Genomic DNA, 15,980 nt, shown 5'->3' on the forward strand with positions numbered 1-15,980 from the left:
CCTACATGTAATCCCCTATTGCCATTGCAACGATTGTAGACACTTTGAAGACTATCAAGGCTTTGAATGCTTTGCAAGAGCTCAAATGGGCCTTCACAAGAAGCTTCAAAAGGAACCTCGGTGATGCAGATGTGGTCAAAGGTTGGGTTTGGGCAGATTCAGGTCAACTTGATTTCGTATTCGGATCACTTCATATTTTGATTGATTTTAACTTACGATCATTTCATGTACGAGTTATGCCAGGATCAAACCATTTGGAGTTCGATCTTTTTCAGATTCAAATGGTTTTTAAATCTGGATTATTTCAAGTTTGGATTAAATCAAATTTAAATCAATTCTAATTTTAATTATTTTATATTAGATTCAAACCATTTCAGATATTTAAATGTGACTTCATGTAATTTTTGGGTATTCAATCACACCCTAATCAAAGATAAGTGGTAATTCCTTGAACCATATTTTTTGTTTTTAAAAGAAAATCTCAAATTAATAGATGAGAAAAATTTAAAAATATCACCCAAAATTCTATTACATTTTTAACATAAGACAACTAAAATAAAATTAAAACGTAATAACAACTAAACAACCAAAATAAAATAAAAGTAATAATTGTAATATTAAACAAATATTGCCTTCCATTCTTAAGCTATTTCTACAATTGTTTAGGCTAAACTATAAATTTAGTCAACTAACTTTACTTTTTCTTTTATTTCACTCGTTATACTGTTAATTATTTTAATTTATTCACTAAATTTAATATATTAAACATTTTTTTATCACTTTTTATTTTCTTATTAGTATTTTTTCTAATATATATCTTTTAAATATTGTTAGATTTAAAAATACTTAAAATAATCATCATTGCTTATCGTTACCGTCCATCACTTCCGGCTTTAGAATCAATGGGTGTTTTCTCTCAAATATTTCATCGAAAAATATTTCTCATAAATTTAAACTAAAACGTTTCGATTTCTACTTTTAATATTCTATTCGTGGACTTTGAAACACATTCTAACAAAATATAAATCAATTTCAAACTAAAAAAAATCCTAACAAAGCGATCAATAAAATATAAAACCGAATGATGACCATCTACGGTTATCAATATTAACATCTAACGATGTGGATGGCCGATTAACCCTTTTGTCACAAATGGTTTCTTTCGATTCGAGATATAAACGATTGATTACATAATGTGTTTAATTGTGGTGGATGGAGATTAAATTCCGGTGACATAGTTAAAAGATGAAATAAAAAGATTATTTTATTTATTTAATATAAAGTACGAGTATCTCTCGTTTATAAATTATACGTATTTTAGATATATAATTATATTATCGGTAAAGGTTGTGAGGCTGATTTTCGCAGCGTGTCCTTGATTATCACGTAATATTACTAGTTTACGTGTCAAATAAATAACTGCTTCTGGTAACTTTTAATATCATCAATGGTTATAGCTTGAGGATGTTTAAGATACAATAGTATTAATATACGGTTAAGAAAAGACGTTATCGGAAATATTAATATATTTTTTAATATTTTCAGTAAAGTGCTACCTAAAACATTATTTTTTTCTACCGAAAATGTTAATATTATACTTTACTTAAAATGTTATTTTTTTACCGGAAGTTAGGTAACAAATTTAACATTTCCGATAAAAAAAAATAATGTTTTAGGTAACGTTTTATCAAAAATATTAAAAAATATTAATATTTTCGGTAGGGTATTAATTTACAAACATGTTCCCTCAAAAATGTAAATAAAAATGATGTCATTAAATTTAATGGTGCAAATGAAAGCTCTAACATTTAAGATGAGATTCTAATATTATTATAAAACAAATAAAACTGATGAGATGAACTTAACTTCATTTGTTGGGATTTTTTTTACATAAAATTTAAAAACCAAAGTAACAAAATCATAGTTTCTACTTTTTTTTGGAAACATAGAAAATAAAAGGTATAAGTATAAATTACTCCTCAACGTTTTGTGCAAATGAGCACTTAATTTTCTATTCTTTTGAACATTTTAATCTCAATACTTTAATTTTGGTCAAAATTATGAAATCCATTAGTTAATTAACATTCAACATATATTACTTAGTTAGGATTTTGCCTATGTTACATACATACATGTCACATCATCAAAATAATGATATGACATATTTTATATCATTAATTAAACATATGTGAAAAAATTACGTCAACAACATATATTAATCATTAGTCAAGTAATAATTTTTATGTACCTAAAATGCTCCAAAAAGAATAAGAGGTAAAGACAATTTGTATAAATATTAGGGACTATTTTTGTTATTAAACCAAAGCAAATCTGGTACACTTAATAATCTAGAAGTTGTTCAAGAATTAAGAGAAATTGTTTTATGAGTAAATAATTTAGGATAAAAAATAAATTTGTAAATGGCAGGACAAGACAAGTAGACAAAACAACACAACAATCTAACAAACAAACCGGACGCAGAAACTTTAAAAACTCTCTCTCTCTCTCTCTCTCTCTCTCTATTTGATATGTGTCTTCGTCCTCAAATTCTCTCTCTCTCCCTTTGTTTCCAAAACCCAAACTTGAAAAGTTTCAGCTCCATCCTCGCCCAATCACTGGAGCTGAAGCCGAATGCCTCATTCCCAATTCACTGCTCCCTCACTTTAACCCCTCTCTCTCTTTTCTCATTTCTATTTTCATGGAAAACAATGTGACCCATGAATCCATTACCGCCGACGACGACGATGACAAACCCCTCGGAAACGGCGGAGGACGCGGCGCCACCATTGCCGAGAGGAGGGCGGCGACGACCGGTTTCAACGCCGAGGCGATAACTTCAACCAGGTTGAGCGCACTGGATCCCCCATCTCCCTGCTCGCCTTACCTCACTATTCCTCCTGGGATCAGCCCTACTGCTTTGTTGGATTCTCCTGTAATGTTGCCAAATGCTCAGGTACCTACTATTCCTGTTTGATTAATCATTTTGTTTTCATTGATTATGACTGTCACAGCTTTACTATAAATATATAGTATTTTATTGTGAATGCCAGAACATCATCTTTAATGCTTCTTTTGTTAGTGGAAATGCCAAATTTAAGGCTCTACACATGAAATATCGAGTTTGATTTATTAAAAATGAGTGGTGTCGCCTTTTAGTTATTCGTTTATTTCTAATGGAATATGATTTTTCATTTCACTATTGCTTGTGATTGGTTTTACTTTTAGCATACTGAGAACAGGAAGAAAGAAAATTTATAATAAGAAAAGGAATGTAACAAATAACCAATAGCCCTTTGGCTTAGTCAGGATTATGCCTATCTTACATGCATTTTGATGCAATTCAAGGATTTGGCATCTAAATTGTACAAAAATTTTATATCATGGAATGTAATATCGAATTCATGGTGTATGGGGTTATATAAATCAGCTGCAGAAGGAAACTAGAAATTAGGATAAAAAATTGCTAATGGACTATATGAAATAAACTATTAAAAGCCCCTCAATTGAGCTTAAACTTAAATTGGTACTGAAAAAAGTGCTGTAGTTAAAATTTCTGCTGATGTTCAGCTCTGTAGTTTATTCACTAGTATGGTCTCTAATGACTTCTGTTTCTGGCATAGACATCTCCCACCACTGGAACATTTCACAATCATGATGGTCAAGTGGTGAATCATATCAAGCGTGATAGAGACAACAGTATAGTTTCTTCTTTCACATTAAAGACATGGAATATGGATTCTCAACCAAGTTTTTCCGGTATAGAAGATCAGGTGATTTCCTTCTATCCCGGTTCTACTTTGTCATAAAGTTAAAATTTCTGCTGATAGCTGCTAGATTACTAAACTTGATTTGTTTCTAATCCTTCACATTTGTATACATTCAAATTGCATTGGCAATGACTTACCAAAACTTGGCTTGTATATTTATGAATTATGAATTCTATGTCTTATTTTCCAGCCTTCGGTTGCAACTCAAATTCATTTCAACTTTACTTTCTCTATTTTCTATTTAGTGTTCTTCATTGTGAATTACTTTTCTCCATTTCCTTTTTTTTTTGTTATCTTTGATGTTTTTCAATTTTGTTTGTCAAAACCAGTTAAGCTGACTAGGTTTACAGCTCAAGAAGGATATTGCAACAGCCTCTTTTTAATGTACATTGAACTGGTGGCATTTTCTTTTGGGTAGATTTCTACAGCTTTCCATGAGATTAGTGCCTTCCTTGTTGTTAGATTCTGTTCATTTGAGATTTTGATGTGGCTTAAGGGGTGAAAACAGCAGTGAATCAATAGAATTGGGGCTTACCAAACGAGTAAGAAATGATATGCAACTTTAGAAACTTAAGTTCATAAAAACCTCTTGTTACCCTATTGATTCAAAGAAAATAATAAGAATAGTTATGGCCGTGAATATTTCACAGTTCTGCAAGTAAAGTCATTAAGCTTTCTTGCAAATAAAGTTTTATTCTTGCCCTAGATTTAAACACTATATATAACTAAGAACCCCAGACATACATAATATACCTAAATCTTTCTCAACAGTTCTTGCACAGTATCCTCAAGTCTCCATTTTCTCGTCTATATTATCCCTTTAATTTAAGTATTTTTCTAAATATAAAAGATACACTTCATGTCACTGGCATCATGCTTAATTAGGTTTACATCTAAAATGCTATTTGAGTTAGTGATCAATTTTTGTTTATGCAGGTTTCTTCCTCTTTCAATCTTGTTCAAAATGTTGAGGTTGATTATCAACCTGTTGTCCATATGGATTTGAAATTTTCTGCATATTTTCCAAAAGAAGCTATCTCGAGGAGTTTTGCAGCAGATTCAGTTGTTGATGTTGGAATTTTAAATAACATTGTAAACAATAACTCTATTTTGGGATTCCATCATTCCGAGTTTGGTAGTGATCGAACATCTTTTCAGAAAGAACCTCTTAATGGACAAGATGTACGCATGCTGGAAGTCGATCAGAAGGGTGGAAACATTGCTATAGGAACAGCAAGAACATCAGAAGATGGTTATAATTGGAGGAAGTATGGACAGAAACAGGTAAAAGGAAGTGAATATCCACGAAGCTATTATAAATGTACCCATCCAAATTGTCAGGTGAAGAAGAAGGTAGAACGCTCACTTGATGGCCAAATTACTGAAATCATCTACAAGGGTGCTCATAATCACTCAATGCCTCAGCTTTGTCGTCGGCCATCACTTGGGTCCACTTTATCATCTGAGGAAATGTTAGAGAGTGCAGAAGGCACTGGAACTTGTGTCAAAGTTGAAGGTGGTTTAATTTGGAGATATTCCCAAGCTGGTTCAAAGGATATGAAGCTTGGATCTGATTCGAAAGCTGATGGTCTGGAAAGAACATTATCAGCATCTATTGTAACTGATATTTCTGATCGGCTATCAACTGCCCAAGGGAAATCTGTTGGTTTGTTTGAATCAGCTGAAACTCCTGAATTCTCATCAACACTTGCTAGTCACGATGATGATAATGATGATAGGCCAACCCAGGGAAGTATATCACTCTGTGATGATACAGCTAATGACGATGAGTCTGAATCAAAAAGAAGGTACATTTTTGTATTGGCATGCATGAGGATTTGTTTTAACTTTTACCAACTTGTATTTATTTTTTTAATCCACCTTCATTGCAGGAAGACAGAGAGCTGCATCACTGAGATGAATGTGGCATCTGGGACTTCCCGTGAACCAAGAGTAGTTGTGCAAATAGAAAGTGATGTGGACATACTCGATGATGGCTATCGTTGGAGGAAGTATGGACAGAAGGTTGTCAAGGGAAACCCTAATCCTAGGTACCAAAACTTGTCAGCTGTCTTTCTTTTGCATGTGAAATCGAAAGAATCATCTAAAGATGCAGGGGTAAATTTTATGTTTATGCTTCTACCATCATTTCGCTGATAGCTTTATTAGTTATATCCTTGTTTATTTCAAAGCACAGAGAAGAAATATCGAGCTTCATGCTTCCATATATAAAACCTGTTGAGATTTTTTGTTGTCCATCTTATAGGAGTTACTATAAATGCACAAGTCCTGGATGTCCTGTGAGAAAGCATGTGGAAAGAGCTTCCCATAACCTTAAATGTGTGCTCACAACATATGATGGAAAGCACAATCATGAAGTTCCAGCAGCCAGAAATAGCAGTCATGCTAACTCTAGTGGTTGTAATTTTCCCCCTACCGGCCCCAACACTCAAGCCTCCCTTTCATTATCCAGAAGTGCCCATGCTATAAAGCCTGAAATGCCAATCCAAGATTTTGCACCACCTTTTGATCGAAAGCCTGAATTTAAAAGTGAATATGTGAGGCCTAGTTTTCTTGGGGATTTCAGTAATGATATGAAGCTTGGTGCAGCTTCTCTCTCTTCCGTTTACCAAATGAAGTTTCCTTCCATACAGAAAGCTATTCCTTATAGCTCTTTTGGACTGAACCCAAACTGCATTGCAACTCATTCATCTGGCTCAATTGCAGTTCCAAATTTTCCAATTTTGCCTTTGAATCTCTCAACACCTGCAAATCTATCATTGACTGGTTTTGATATGAATAATGGTGGAAAATCGACAGTTCCAACTCATGCTTTCCTTCCAGGGCAACAGTTAAAAGAGAATGGAGCGAGGTTCCATGGGATTAAGCAGGAGATAAAGGATGATGACCTTTATGATCCTTGCCTTCCCATTGTTGACCATGCAAGTACATCGTCATCATCAATCTATCAGCAGGCTATTGCAAAATTTTCATCCTAGATCATGTTATTTATAAGATGGTGCTTGCTTCAACACGAGTTTCTCCAAAATTGAAGGTTCCTTCTCTTGCAATTTCACTTCGTAATATCTATCTATGCTGTTTCTTTTGCAAATTGCTAAGTGATATACACATCACTTTTTATGCATAGAAAAGCCAATATAGGTTAAAACTTGGTTGCATCTATTGCTTTGTGCATGAGTGGGAGAAAGATTGGGGTAATTGTTTTTTTGAATAGTCCAGGGTGATTATAAGGTAATATTTGTTCATAATCTTAGTTAATCATTGACAACAAGCATACAACATGCAGACGCAGCTGCTCGAACCCAGGACCTCAATGGAGAACAACACTCTCATTTAACCACCGAGGCCATTGGGTTTGATTGGTTGTAATTAAGTTTTCGCACAAGTGGTTTAATGCCACGTATCCTCAGAGTGTTGTCTGCAATTTCATATATCTTAGTGGAGTTCTAGGATCAAGCTGTATACTTTTAGGCCTTGGTTAAGTAATTATTGTATTAACCTATCTGTTTTTGTTTTAGCAGGTATGGAACCGTTTATGAAATGGGGGTACCTTCATTGCTTGGGTGGAGAAAATAATGAAAAGGAAGAATGTGGTGGTAAAAATGAGAGCAAGAGATGAAGATGCTACAGGGACTTTCTGGCATGGCTTCACCAGAGCTTTCCTTTCATTTTGGTAATCACAATAAAAAGTTGCAATTCTTTTGATTGAATCAAATAAAAAAAGTAGGATAGGCTGAGGTGCAGATTTGGGAATGGCCTTTGTACATAAACAATAAATTAATAATCCCCCAAATCTGTATTTAATGGCTCAAAGTCATTTGATTCTAAATTGAAGATGATACTTTTGGATGATCTCATGCAGCAGTAAATTGTAATAATCTTTTGGTTCATGGAAAACATTATTACCCCAAGTAATAATCTCTTCGGGAATATTATGTACACTCAATTATTTGTCAATTCACGTCATTTTTTTTTATAGAACTGTCCTTGAAATAATAGGCTTTATTCATATTAGTCCATTTGTTGCATATTTTTAACCAGATAACTAATTATTTGAACTGCAAATTTATTAAATATTCTTATTTTATATTAATTAAATATTTAAAAATTTTATAGATAGTTAAATAATGTTTTAATATTTAATGTCTTTTTATTAGTTTCGTGCTTACTATGTTTCTAATATTATCTTTAAACATATAATCCAAATATGTAGCTCATAATGTATGTAAATTTGATTGAGATAATCAAAACTCGATTCAAGTTTGAGCTTTACTTTTTATATCAGAATTTGTCTCACAAGTTAATGACAATGAAACTACCATAAGTTAGTCAAATTTATTTTGATAATTTACGCGATAAAATTTAAAATTTTAGAATTATCTTTTTGTCGTTAAATAAAGATTGTAATCTAAACTTTGACATTAGGTTAAATGAACTCTATAACATGTCAATTGTACTCAAACTAAACTTATCATCCAAGGATAGTACTTTACAAATCCTTTTACATGATTTCTTATCTTAACCCGATTTTTAGAGTATAAATCCCGTCCAACCCGATCCGGTATAAATTAAGGATTTAATTAAAAATAATAGATTTTTAAGGAAATCAAATTATTATCTTTGGGTCGGGTCGGATTTTTTTCACCCTCCACTTGAAACCGACCCGACTTCACCCCTTAAAAAACTCAACTCGATCCGACCCGAACTCGATTTAAAAAAAATATAACCCGATCAGATCGGATAAAAACTCATCGGATGCGGGGTGAAATTTTCATCCCTAAATATATACCCTTTAAAATAACCCCGAAAAAACATCAAATTTAAATTTGAAATGAAAATTATGTAGTCGTATCTTATTGTAGCAAGTTCACAAAGAAAAGGAACTCATGTAAATTGGGTCACTAAATGAAACCCACTAAGCTAAAAGCCCAAATATGTGTATTCTAACATGTAATCCACAAAACCCATCAAAATATAGAAAAAGCCTTTATATTCTCATTCTCACCCTTTTTCCACCTTAATTCTAACATCTTACTTAGGGTTTTTGGTTTTTCATCTTTATCACCTTTCAATCATGACGGGCAAAGCCAAGCCAAAGAAGCACACTGCCAAGGAAATAGCCGCCAAGGTCGACGCCGCCACAACCAATCGAGGCGGCGGCAAGGCTGGATTAGCCGACCGTTCGGGTGTGGAAAAAGGTGGACACGCCAAGTTCGAGTGTCCTCATTGCAAAATAACGGCTCCGGATTTGAAGACCATGCAGATTCATCACGAGGCTAAGCATCCGAAGATTCCATTTGAAGAGTCGAAGCTTGTGAATCTACATGCTTCTCATGTGGTTGAGCCTAGCAAGCCTCGTCCTGGTGTTAGGGGCAGCATTAAAAAGTGAGAAAAACATGAACAAAAAATCTCTGCTTTCTTCATGATTTGATGTTTTGTGATGTTTGGAAATCTGGGTTTGGTTCCTTTTTTTCATCTTTTAATTGTTTGTGACAGTAGCAGTCGAGATGGGAATTAGAAAAAAAGGGGGGTTGGTTTGGGTGGAAAAAAAAACTTATTCTTGTAACCCCATTCCCCCTGGTTTGATGTCGATGATTAATGGTTTTGTTATATCTTCAAATGAAGTGTATGTGCAATATATTTTGTGTTATTTTCCATCGACTCTGATAAAAGAACCAACTTTAAGTTAAAGGATTACTTCTTATCTAACCCATCTTTTCTTAAGTAATCATTGAACCAATTTTTTTTACTTATTTAATGTCATAAACTTCTACAGATTGATCAAATCGATCGATTAACAATTGTTTACTTTTTAACAATGTTAAGGGTACAAACTAACAACCAACAATGATTTTGAAAATGTTAAAAGTTATATATATATATATATATATATATATATATATATATATATATATATATATATATATATATATATATATATATTTGAAATTAACTGCATTCATTAATATAGATTAGCATCAGAGGATACAACGAGCAAAACATTCGGGTGTTATAGATTGAAATCTTACAGGAACAGCTGAAATAGATGCATAGGTGGCGAGAGCATGAGCCGCTCCATTTACCTCCTTTTGAATGAATCCCACGGTAATGTGTGGGGATTTGCAATCAAGAAGTTGTCGAGCTTCGTGGAGGTAAAACCGGGCAACAGAACGATCCGAATGCATGTTTTGGAAATGCTGGACCGTGTTAATGGAATCACTCTCTATCTTTACTGCATGTAGCCCCAGCTCCACTGCCAAACGAACACCATAGGAGAGGGCCAAAGCTTCGACAATACCAGTGTCGAGAATGCGGAACCGGATCGCTCGACTAGCAACGATTCCACCATCACTATTCCGGAGAATTACACCAATGGCCGAAGTAGCAGGTGTCCGAGGACATTCGCCATCCGCATTAATTTTGTTTCGACCAGCGTTGGGGTCGAAACCTGACTACAATGGACGCCGAAGAAGCCCCAGTAGTAGTCACATCAATAATATATGCCGATTGAAGTGCTTTAGCCGATAGAATAACTTGCCATCCTGGGAGCAAAGAATCTTCATGGTAGAGCGTGTTCCGACAATGCCAAATTTTCTTCAGCAACACTAGAAGGAAAATAAAACGTTCGGCTGGTAAAATAAGCATCAAAAGCTACAGCCATGCACCAAATGAAATAAAGCCACCAGTGATCAGAACATCACGAAAACCTGCATCATAAAATATAGGACAGACCATAGGACAATCACGCAACGCATGGGTGACACGACAGTTTCATCAGCTGAATCATACAGACAATACTATATTCCTGTAGCACCAACCTGAGCAAGCCGACAGCCCACAGGAAGGGCCTATACGAACCTGTGGCAGCGTGGATATTCTCGAAAGGTAAAGCCAGAGTCTCGATTCCTGAACATCGGGTAATGACTGGCGAACTAACCATTTATAACATGAGCGCACTGAATAATTACCAAATTGAGTGATATAAAAATAAAAACTGTAATTTGACTATTATCATATAATATGAGATTAAATTATTAAAATTATTTTTTGGGAACCCTACCTTGAAACCTAGTTTTTTGTCGCACTCTGGTCATGTAATCGGATAATCTTAGCGTGATGAAAGACGTGCAGGTCCTGGAGAGGCCGGGGTCTCCGACTCTCCGCTTGTTGACGATAGGGAGATCAAAAAGCTACGTAATAATAGTGAGATGCCTGCTCATATTATTGGAGACGGTGATGTCGTCATGGACACTGATATTTCGACAGAGATGGTGGAGGAGCAGAGGGAAGGTGTTCCAAATCTACCTGGACAGGGTGAACTGGGTGTTGTGAAATCGTCATATGCTCATATGGTGAGTGGACAATCGAAGCTTGATAAATCCCTACAACTGTTTGCTGATACACAGATGATGTAGGGGTGTTAGATGAGGATTGTGTGGTCGATGAGACGAGTCCCATAACGACAATTAGGTTTTTGGAGAGAGTGCATAAGAAAATCGATCAATGCATGGAACACGTGCTCATTGTTAGGCTGCTTGATAAAACGATCAGTCATAAGGCGTTAATGAACAGGTTGATGGCACTATGGAAATCGTTGGGAGATATTCAATTAGTTGACTTAGATAATAATTATTATTTGGTGAAGTTTAACAATGGAAATGACTATGTGAAAGTTCTCACGGAGGGTCTATGGACGATATACGACATTTATTTACGACAGGGTGGTCGAGATAGTGTGGATTGGACTAAGGCCAGTGAATGGGTGGATAATTTAACACAATAGATTGTCGAGGAAGGACAAGCCACTGATTCGCAGTTGCAAGCGTAGATTGATGTTAGACTTATAGACGCGGAATTAGTTAGCGACAATGAGCTGATGGAAGAGAATGATGAGATGGATGAGTCAGAGCAGCAGAACCTGGTCTGATAGTATTACCGGAATTTTATTTTATTGATATTCATTATGAATTGTATGTTTTAGAATTTTTAGGGGGCGACAAGCCCCAGGTTTCAACGAGTCTTTCGAACTTTTACTCGGGAGTTTAGACCTAATATTCTGACATTATTTCAACCTCGTATTCATGGTAGGACAATTGATCCGATTAGCACTCAACTCTAATTTCCTCACTTTTTTCGTATTGAAGCTCATGGATTTAGTGGCGGAGTTTGGGTTATGTGGGATGATACGTTGGAATTTGAAATAATGACGGTGTCGAATCAATTTGTTCATGGTCAGGTTCGTGGGGTAGATGAGAATGAATGGGTGTTCATGACGGCTGTCTACGCTAGCCCGAACCAGACTATCCGACAGCATTTGTGGCCCTTACTCTTATCCTTGGATCCTGGACCAGACCAACCGTGGATTTTAGGAGGGGATCTCAATTCGATTCTTCATGTGCACGAGCAGAATGATGGTAGTCGAAGGGTGCGGCATGGCAGTTTAGCTTTGCAAGATTTTATTTTTGCGGTTGATTTGGTGGATTTGGGATATACTGGACCACCGTTCACTTGGTCTCGAGGTAATCTTCACGAACGACTGGATCAACTCCTTGTTAATGGCAAGTTCTGTGCATTTTCCATTTTCCAGGTGATGCATCTGCACCGATTGGGATCATATCATAGGCCAATTTTTTTCAAATCAGAGGAGGAAGTTAATGTGATTCGAGTCAAACCGTTTCGATATCTTGTTGCTTGGAATGATCACCATTCTTTCCAAGATTTTTACGAGCGCAGTGGAATGAGACCAATAGTCTTGTACTAATTTTGAAAATTTTATGACAGAGGTGAGGACGTAGAATATGGAAGTGTTTGGACATATTAGAAGGAGGAAGCGGATTTTGATAAATTGAATCCGTGGTATTGCGCGAGCTTTGGCGGAACAAATTCGAAATTTCTTTGTGCTCTTGAGCAAGACTTACGAGCTGAGTTAGAAGGGGTTCTGGATCAAGAGGAGGGTTTATGGAGACAAAAAGCTTGTTCTGACTGGATAATCCATGGTGATAGAAATGCGAAGTATTTTGACGTGTCAGTTATGGTGAGACGATGTTGTAATAGGATCTCGGAACTTCGTTTGGAAAGTGGGGAGTGAAGTACAGTTGATGATGAGCTTCAAGCGATGATGGTAAGATTTTATCAGGGTTTGTTTTCCAGTGAACAACGAACCGTGGTTGTGTACCCTCGGGGTCGATTTTCGTGTATTCCTTAATTGGATGTCTTGACAGTTCCTTTTTCAGATGAGGAGATTAAGACGATGTTTTTTTATGTCACCATTGAAAGCTCCTGGCAGGGATGGATTACATGCAGTCTTTTTCAGAAGAATTGGTCGATTGTGGGTGGAACAGTACGTCGATTTATTCAGCAAGTTTTTGAGAATGAACACTGGCATCCTGATTTAAACCAAACATTGCTCGTATTGATCCCCAAAGTGCAGGTACCGAAATTGATTAGTCAGTTTCGACCGATTAGCCTTTGTAGTGTTGTATACAAAGCCATAACTAAAGCTATAGTAAATCGGTTAAAGCCCTTCTTACCAAAGTGAGTGGCTGAGAATCAAACAAGTTTTTTCCCAGGGAGGTCCATTATGGATAACATAATCATTTCACAGAAGGTAATTCACTCTATGAAATGGAAAAGGGGATTGACAGGATGGACGATGATAAAGATAGATCCGAAGAAGGCTTACGATAGGTTGGAATGGAATTTTTTGGAAGATACTCTACAAGATCTGGGTATTCCGATAGCTTTGATTAATTTGATTATGCGATGTATCACATCTGTTCGTACTAATATTTTGTGGAATTGGGAGATCTCGGAGGAGGTTCGGCCAACTAGAGGGTTACGACAGGGTGATCTTCTGTCACCTTACTTGTTTGTGCTTTGCCTTGAACGGTTGGCGTAAGCAATTCAAGTGGAGGTTACGACTGGTTATTGGAAGACATTCCAGACTTCACCTTCTGGGCCAGGTATATCACATTTGATGTTTGCGGATGATACGGTCCTCTTTGGGGAAGCTACTACGGAGCAGGGCAAGGTTATTATGGAAGTGCTTTCGAAGTTTTGTGAGGCATCGAGACAAAGTAAGTGCTTCCAAGACTAATATATTCTTTTCTAAGAATGTGTGTTCGCATATTTACAATCAAATTTGCTCAGATATGGGTTTTCAAGAGGTGACAGACTTGGGGAAATATCTTGGAGTGCCATTGTTACATAAACGAGTCTCTACCGCGACCTGTCAGTATTTAGTTCAATTGGTTTGTGACAGATTGAATGGATGGAAGATGCGAACTCTTACCTTTGCTGGAAGGGTTACTCTCGCTAAATCTGTTTTAACGCGCTACCAATTTACATGACGCAATCGAAAGTTTTGCCCCGGAAGATTTGCGATAAGATAGAAGCACTTATCAGACGATTCATATGGGAAAATGAAGGGGACAATGGAGGTGTTAATTTAGTTCCTTGGGAGGTGGTATGTCAACCGGTTAAATCTGGTGGCCTTGGAATTCGAAGGTTAAAGGATCAGAATGATGCGTTTTTAATGAAACTTGCTTTCCATATTTTGGCCAAAAAGGATAGACTTTGGGTCCAATCTCTCCGGCAAAATACAAGTGTGGGGATGGCATTCCGAATGACATAGCTCGTGCGAGATGTTCTAGGCTTTGGAAGGGATTGTCTTATATTTGGGAGGATGTTCGATAGAATGTAACTTGGTGTATTCGTAATGGCCGAGAGGTGGACTTCTGGTTTGATGATTGGTTAGATGAATACGGGCCACTAATAAATCATGTTTTGACGGCTGGAGCGATCGGGATGCAATGGGTGACAATTGCTGACATGGTTGATGATCAGGGCCAATGGCATTGGGGTCTGTTTGAGGATATGCTTCCGTCCCATATTCTGATGCGTATAGCTGCGAAAATGGGACCAAAGTCGCATTTCCCAACGGATGCAATTGGTTGGCGACCAAGGGTTGATCGTTGTTTTACTTTGAAGTCAGCGTATGATATACAAAGCAACTCTAAGCCTGTTGATGGTGATCCATTTTGGTCGATGGTTTTGAAGTATCGAGGGCCACCATATATTATTCTTTGGCTTGTGGGCTGCGATAGAGTCTTGGTGAATGCGGAAAGAAAGTGGAGACATTTTACGGTTGATAGGTCTTTTCCTTTATGTGCGGCACCGGAAGAAGACGTGAATCATCTGCTCAGGCTATGTGCATCCGCCCGGACTGTTTGGAGTGTGATAGTGCGGCAGGTTCGGTTATCTAGTTTTTTAAACATAGATTTGAAGGATTAGATAACCGGAAATCTAGCTAATCTGAAAGGCATCGATGGGAATGTCGAGCATTGGGATCTTTTATTTGGAATCTTTGGCTTCATCGGAATGCGATTGCTTTTGATAATCTGATGACAGATACAAGGACAGTGCTAGATCGGAGTAGACAAAGGTTTGACATTATGGTTCGAATAATGGAGAAGGAGAGGATTTGTAAGACAACAGGGATGATACGGGAAAGTCGATCGCCTCGTTGGTTGCCTCCTTCGGTGGGATGGATTAAGGTAAATACGGATGGGTCAAGACATAAGGAGACTGGAGCCGCTGCTTGTGGAGGCGTGGCTCGGAATGATATTGGTGCATGACAGGTAGGATTTTCAAGATTCTTTGGCAATTGCTCGGTCTTTGAAGCTGAACTATGGGAAATGATGTATTTAGGTCTCAAATTTGCTTGGAAGCTAGGTACGAGATAGGTTATCTTGGAATCTGATAGCTTGGAGGCTGTCATGGTTGTGCAGAAGCATGGTGTGGGTACGGTTCGGGTCACTCTATTGCAGCACATTGCTGAAGTTTTGAAATGGGACTGGGTAGTTCGAGTTCAACACGTGCCTCGCCAAGGTAATCGTGTCGCGGATTGTCTGGCGTCGATCGCTGAAAGGAATCAACCGGAGTGTGTGGAGTTTACAATGCCCCGGATGCGGTCTTAGGCGTGCTGCACAAAGATACACAAGTTGTTTAGTTTTAGTTGGTTGTACTGATATTAGTGTGTTATAATTTTTTTTGGTAATTAAATTATTAAAATTATTTAATTGCACATAAAACAGATTAATATTATATCTTTTATTTTTATAATTATTGAAATCATTATTTTATTCTTTTTACTATTTTTAAGAAAATCGATTGTTATATGTAGATACAAAA

The 15,980-nt window shown here is 36.6% G+C and overlaps 2 protein-coding genes across 2 annotated transcripts; both read left to right on the top strand.

Annotated features, from left to right (window-relative positions):
• Positions 1-2,543: 2,543 nt before the first annotated feature.
• On the top strand, positions 2,544-7,701 carry LOC120165824 (WRKY transcription factor SUSIBA2-like). The gene is made up of 6 exons (XM_039175262.1): positions 2,544-2,953; positions 3,621-3,770; positions 4,704-5,575; positions 5,660-5,818; positions 6,034-6,822; positions 7,310-7,701. The coding sequence occupies exons 1-5, from the start codon at positions 2,699-2,701 to the stop codon at positions 6,764-6,766; spliced, it is 2,169 nt and encodes a 722-aa protein (XP_039031193.1). The 5' UTR covers positions 2,544-2,698; the 3' UTR covers positions 6,767-6,822; positions 7,310-7,701.
• A 1,109-nt stretch (positions 7,702-8,810) lies between these two features.
• Positions 8,811-9,445, top strand: LOC120165768 (protein METHYLENE BLUE SENSITIVITY 1-like). Its single transcript, XM_039175210.1, has one exon. The coding sequence runs from the start codon at positions 8,863-8,865 to the stop codon at positions 9,175-9,177; it is 315 nt and encodes a 104-aa protein (XP_039031141.1). The 5' UTR covers positions 8,811-8,862; the 3' UTR covers positions 9,178-9,445.
• Positions 9,446-15,980: the final 6,535 nt, after the last annotated feature.

This window comes from Hibiscus syriacus, unplaced genomic scaffold (assembly GCF_006381635.1).
Source record: "Hibiscus syriacus cultivar Baekdansim isolate YM2019G1 unplaced genomic scaffold, ASM638163v2 tig00111614_pilon, whole genome shotgun sequence".
NCBI lineage: Eukaryota > Viridiplantae > Streptophyta > Magnoliopsida > Malvales > Malvaceae > Hibiscus > Hibiscus syriacus.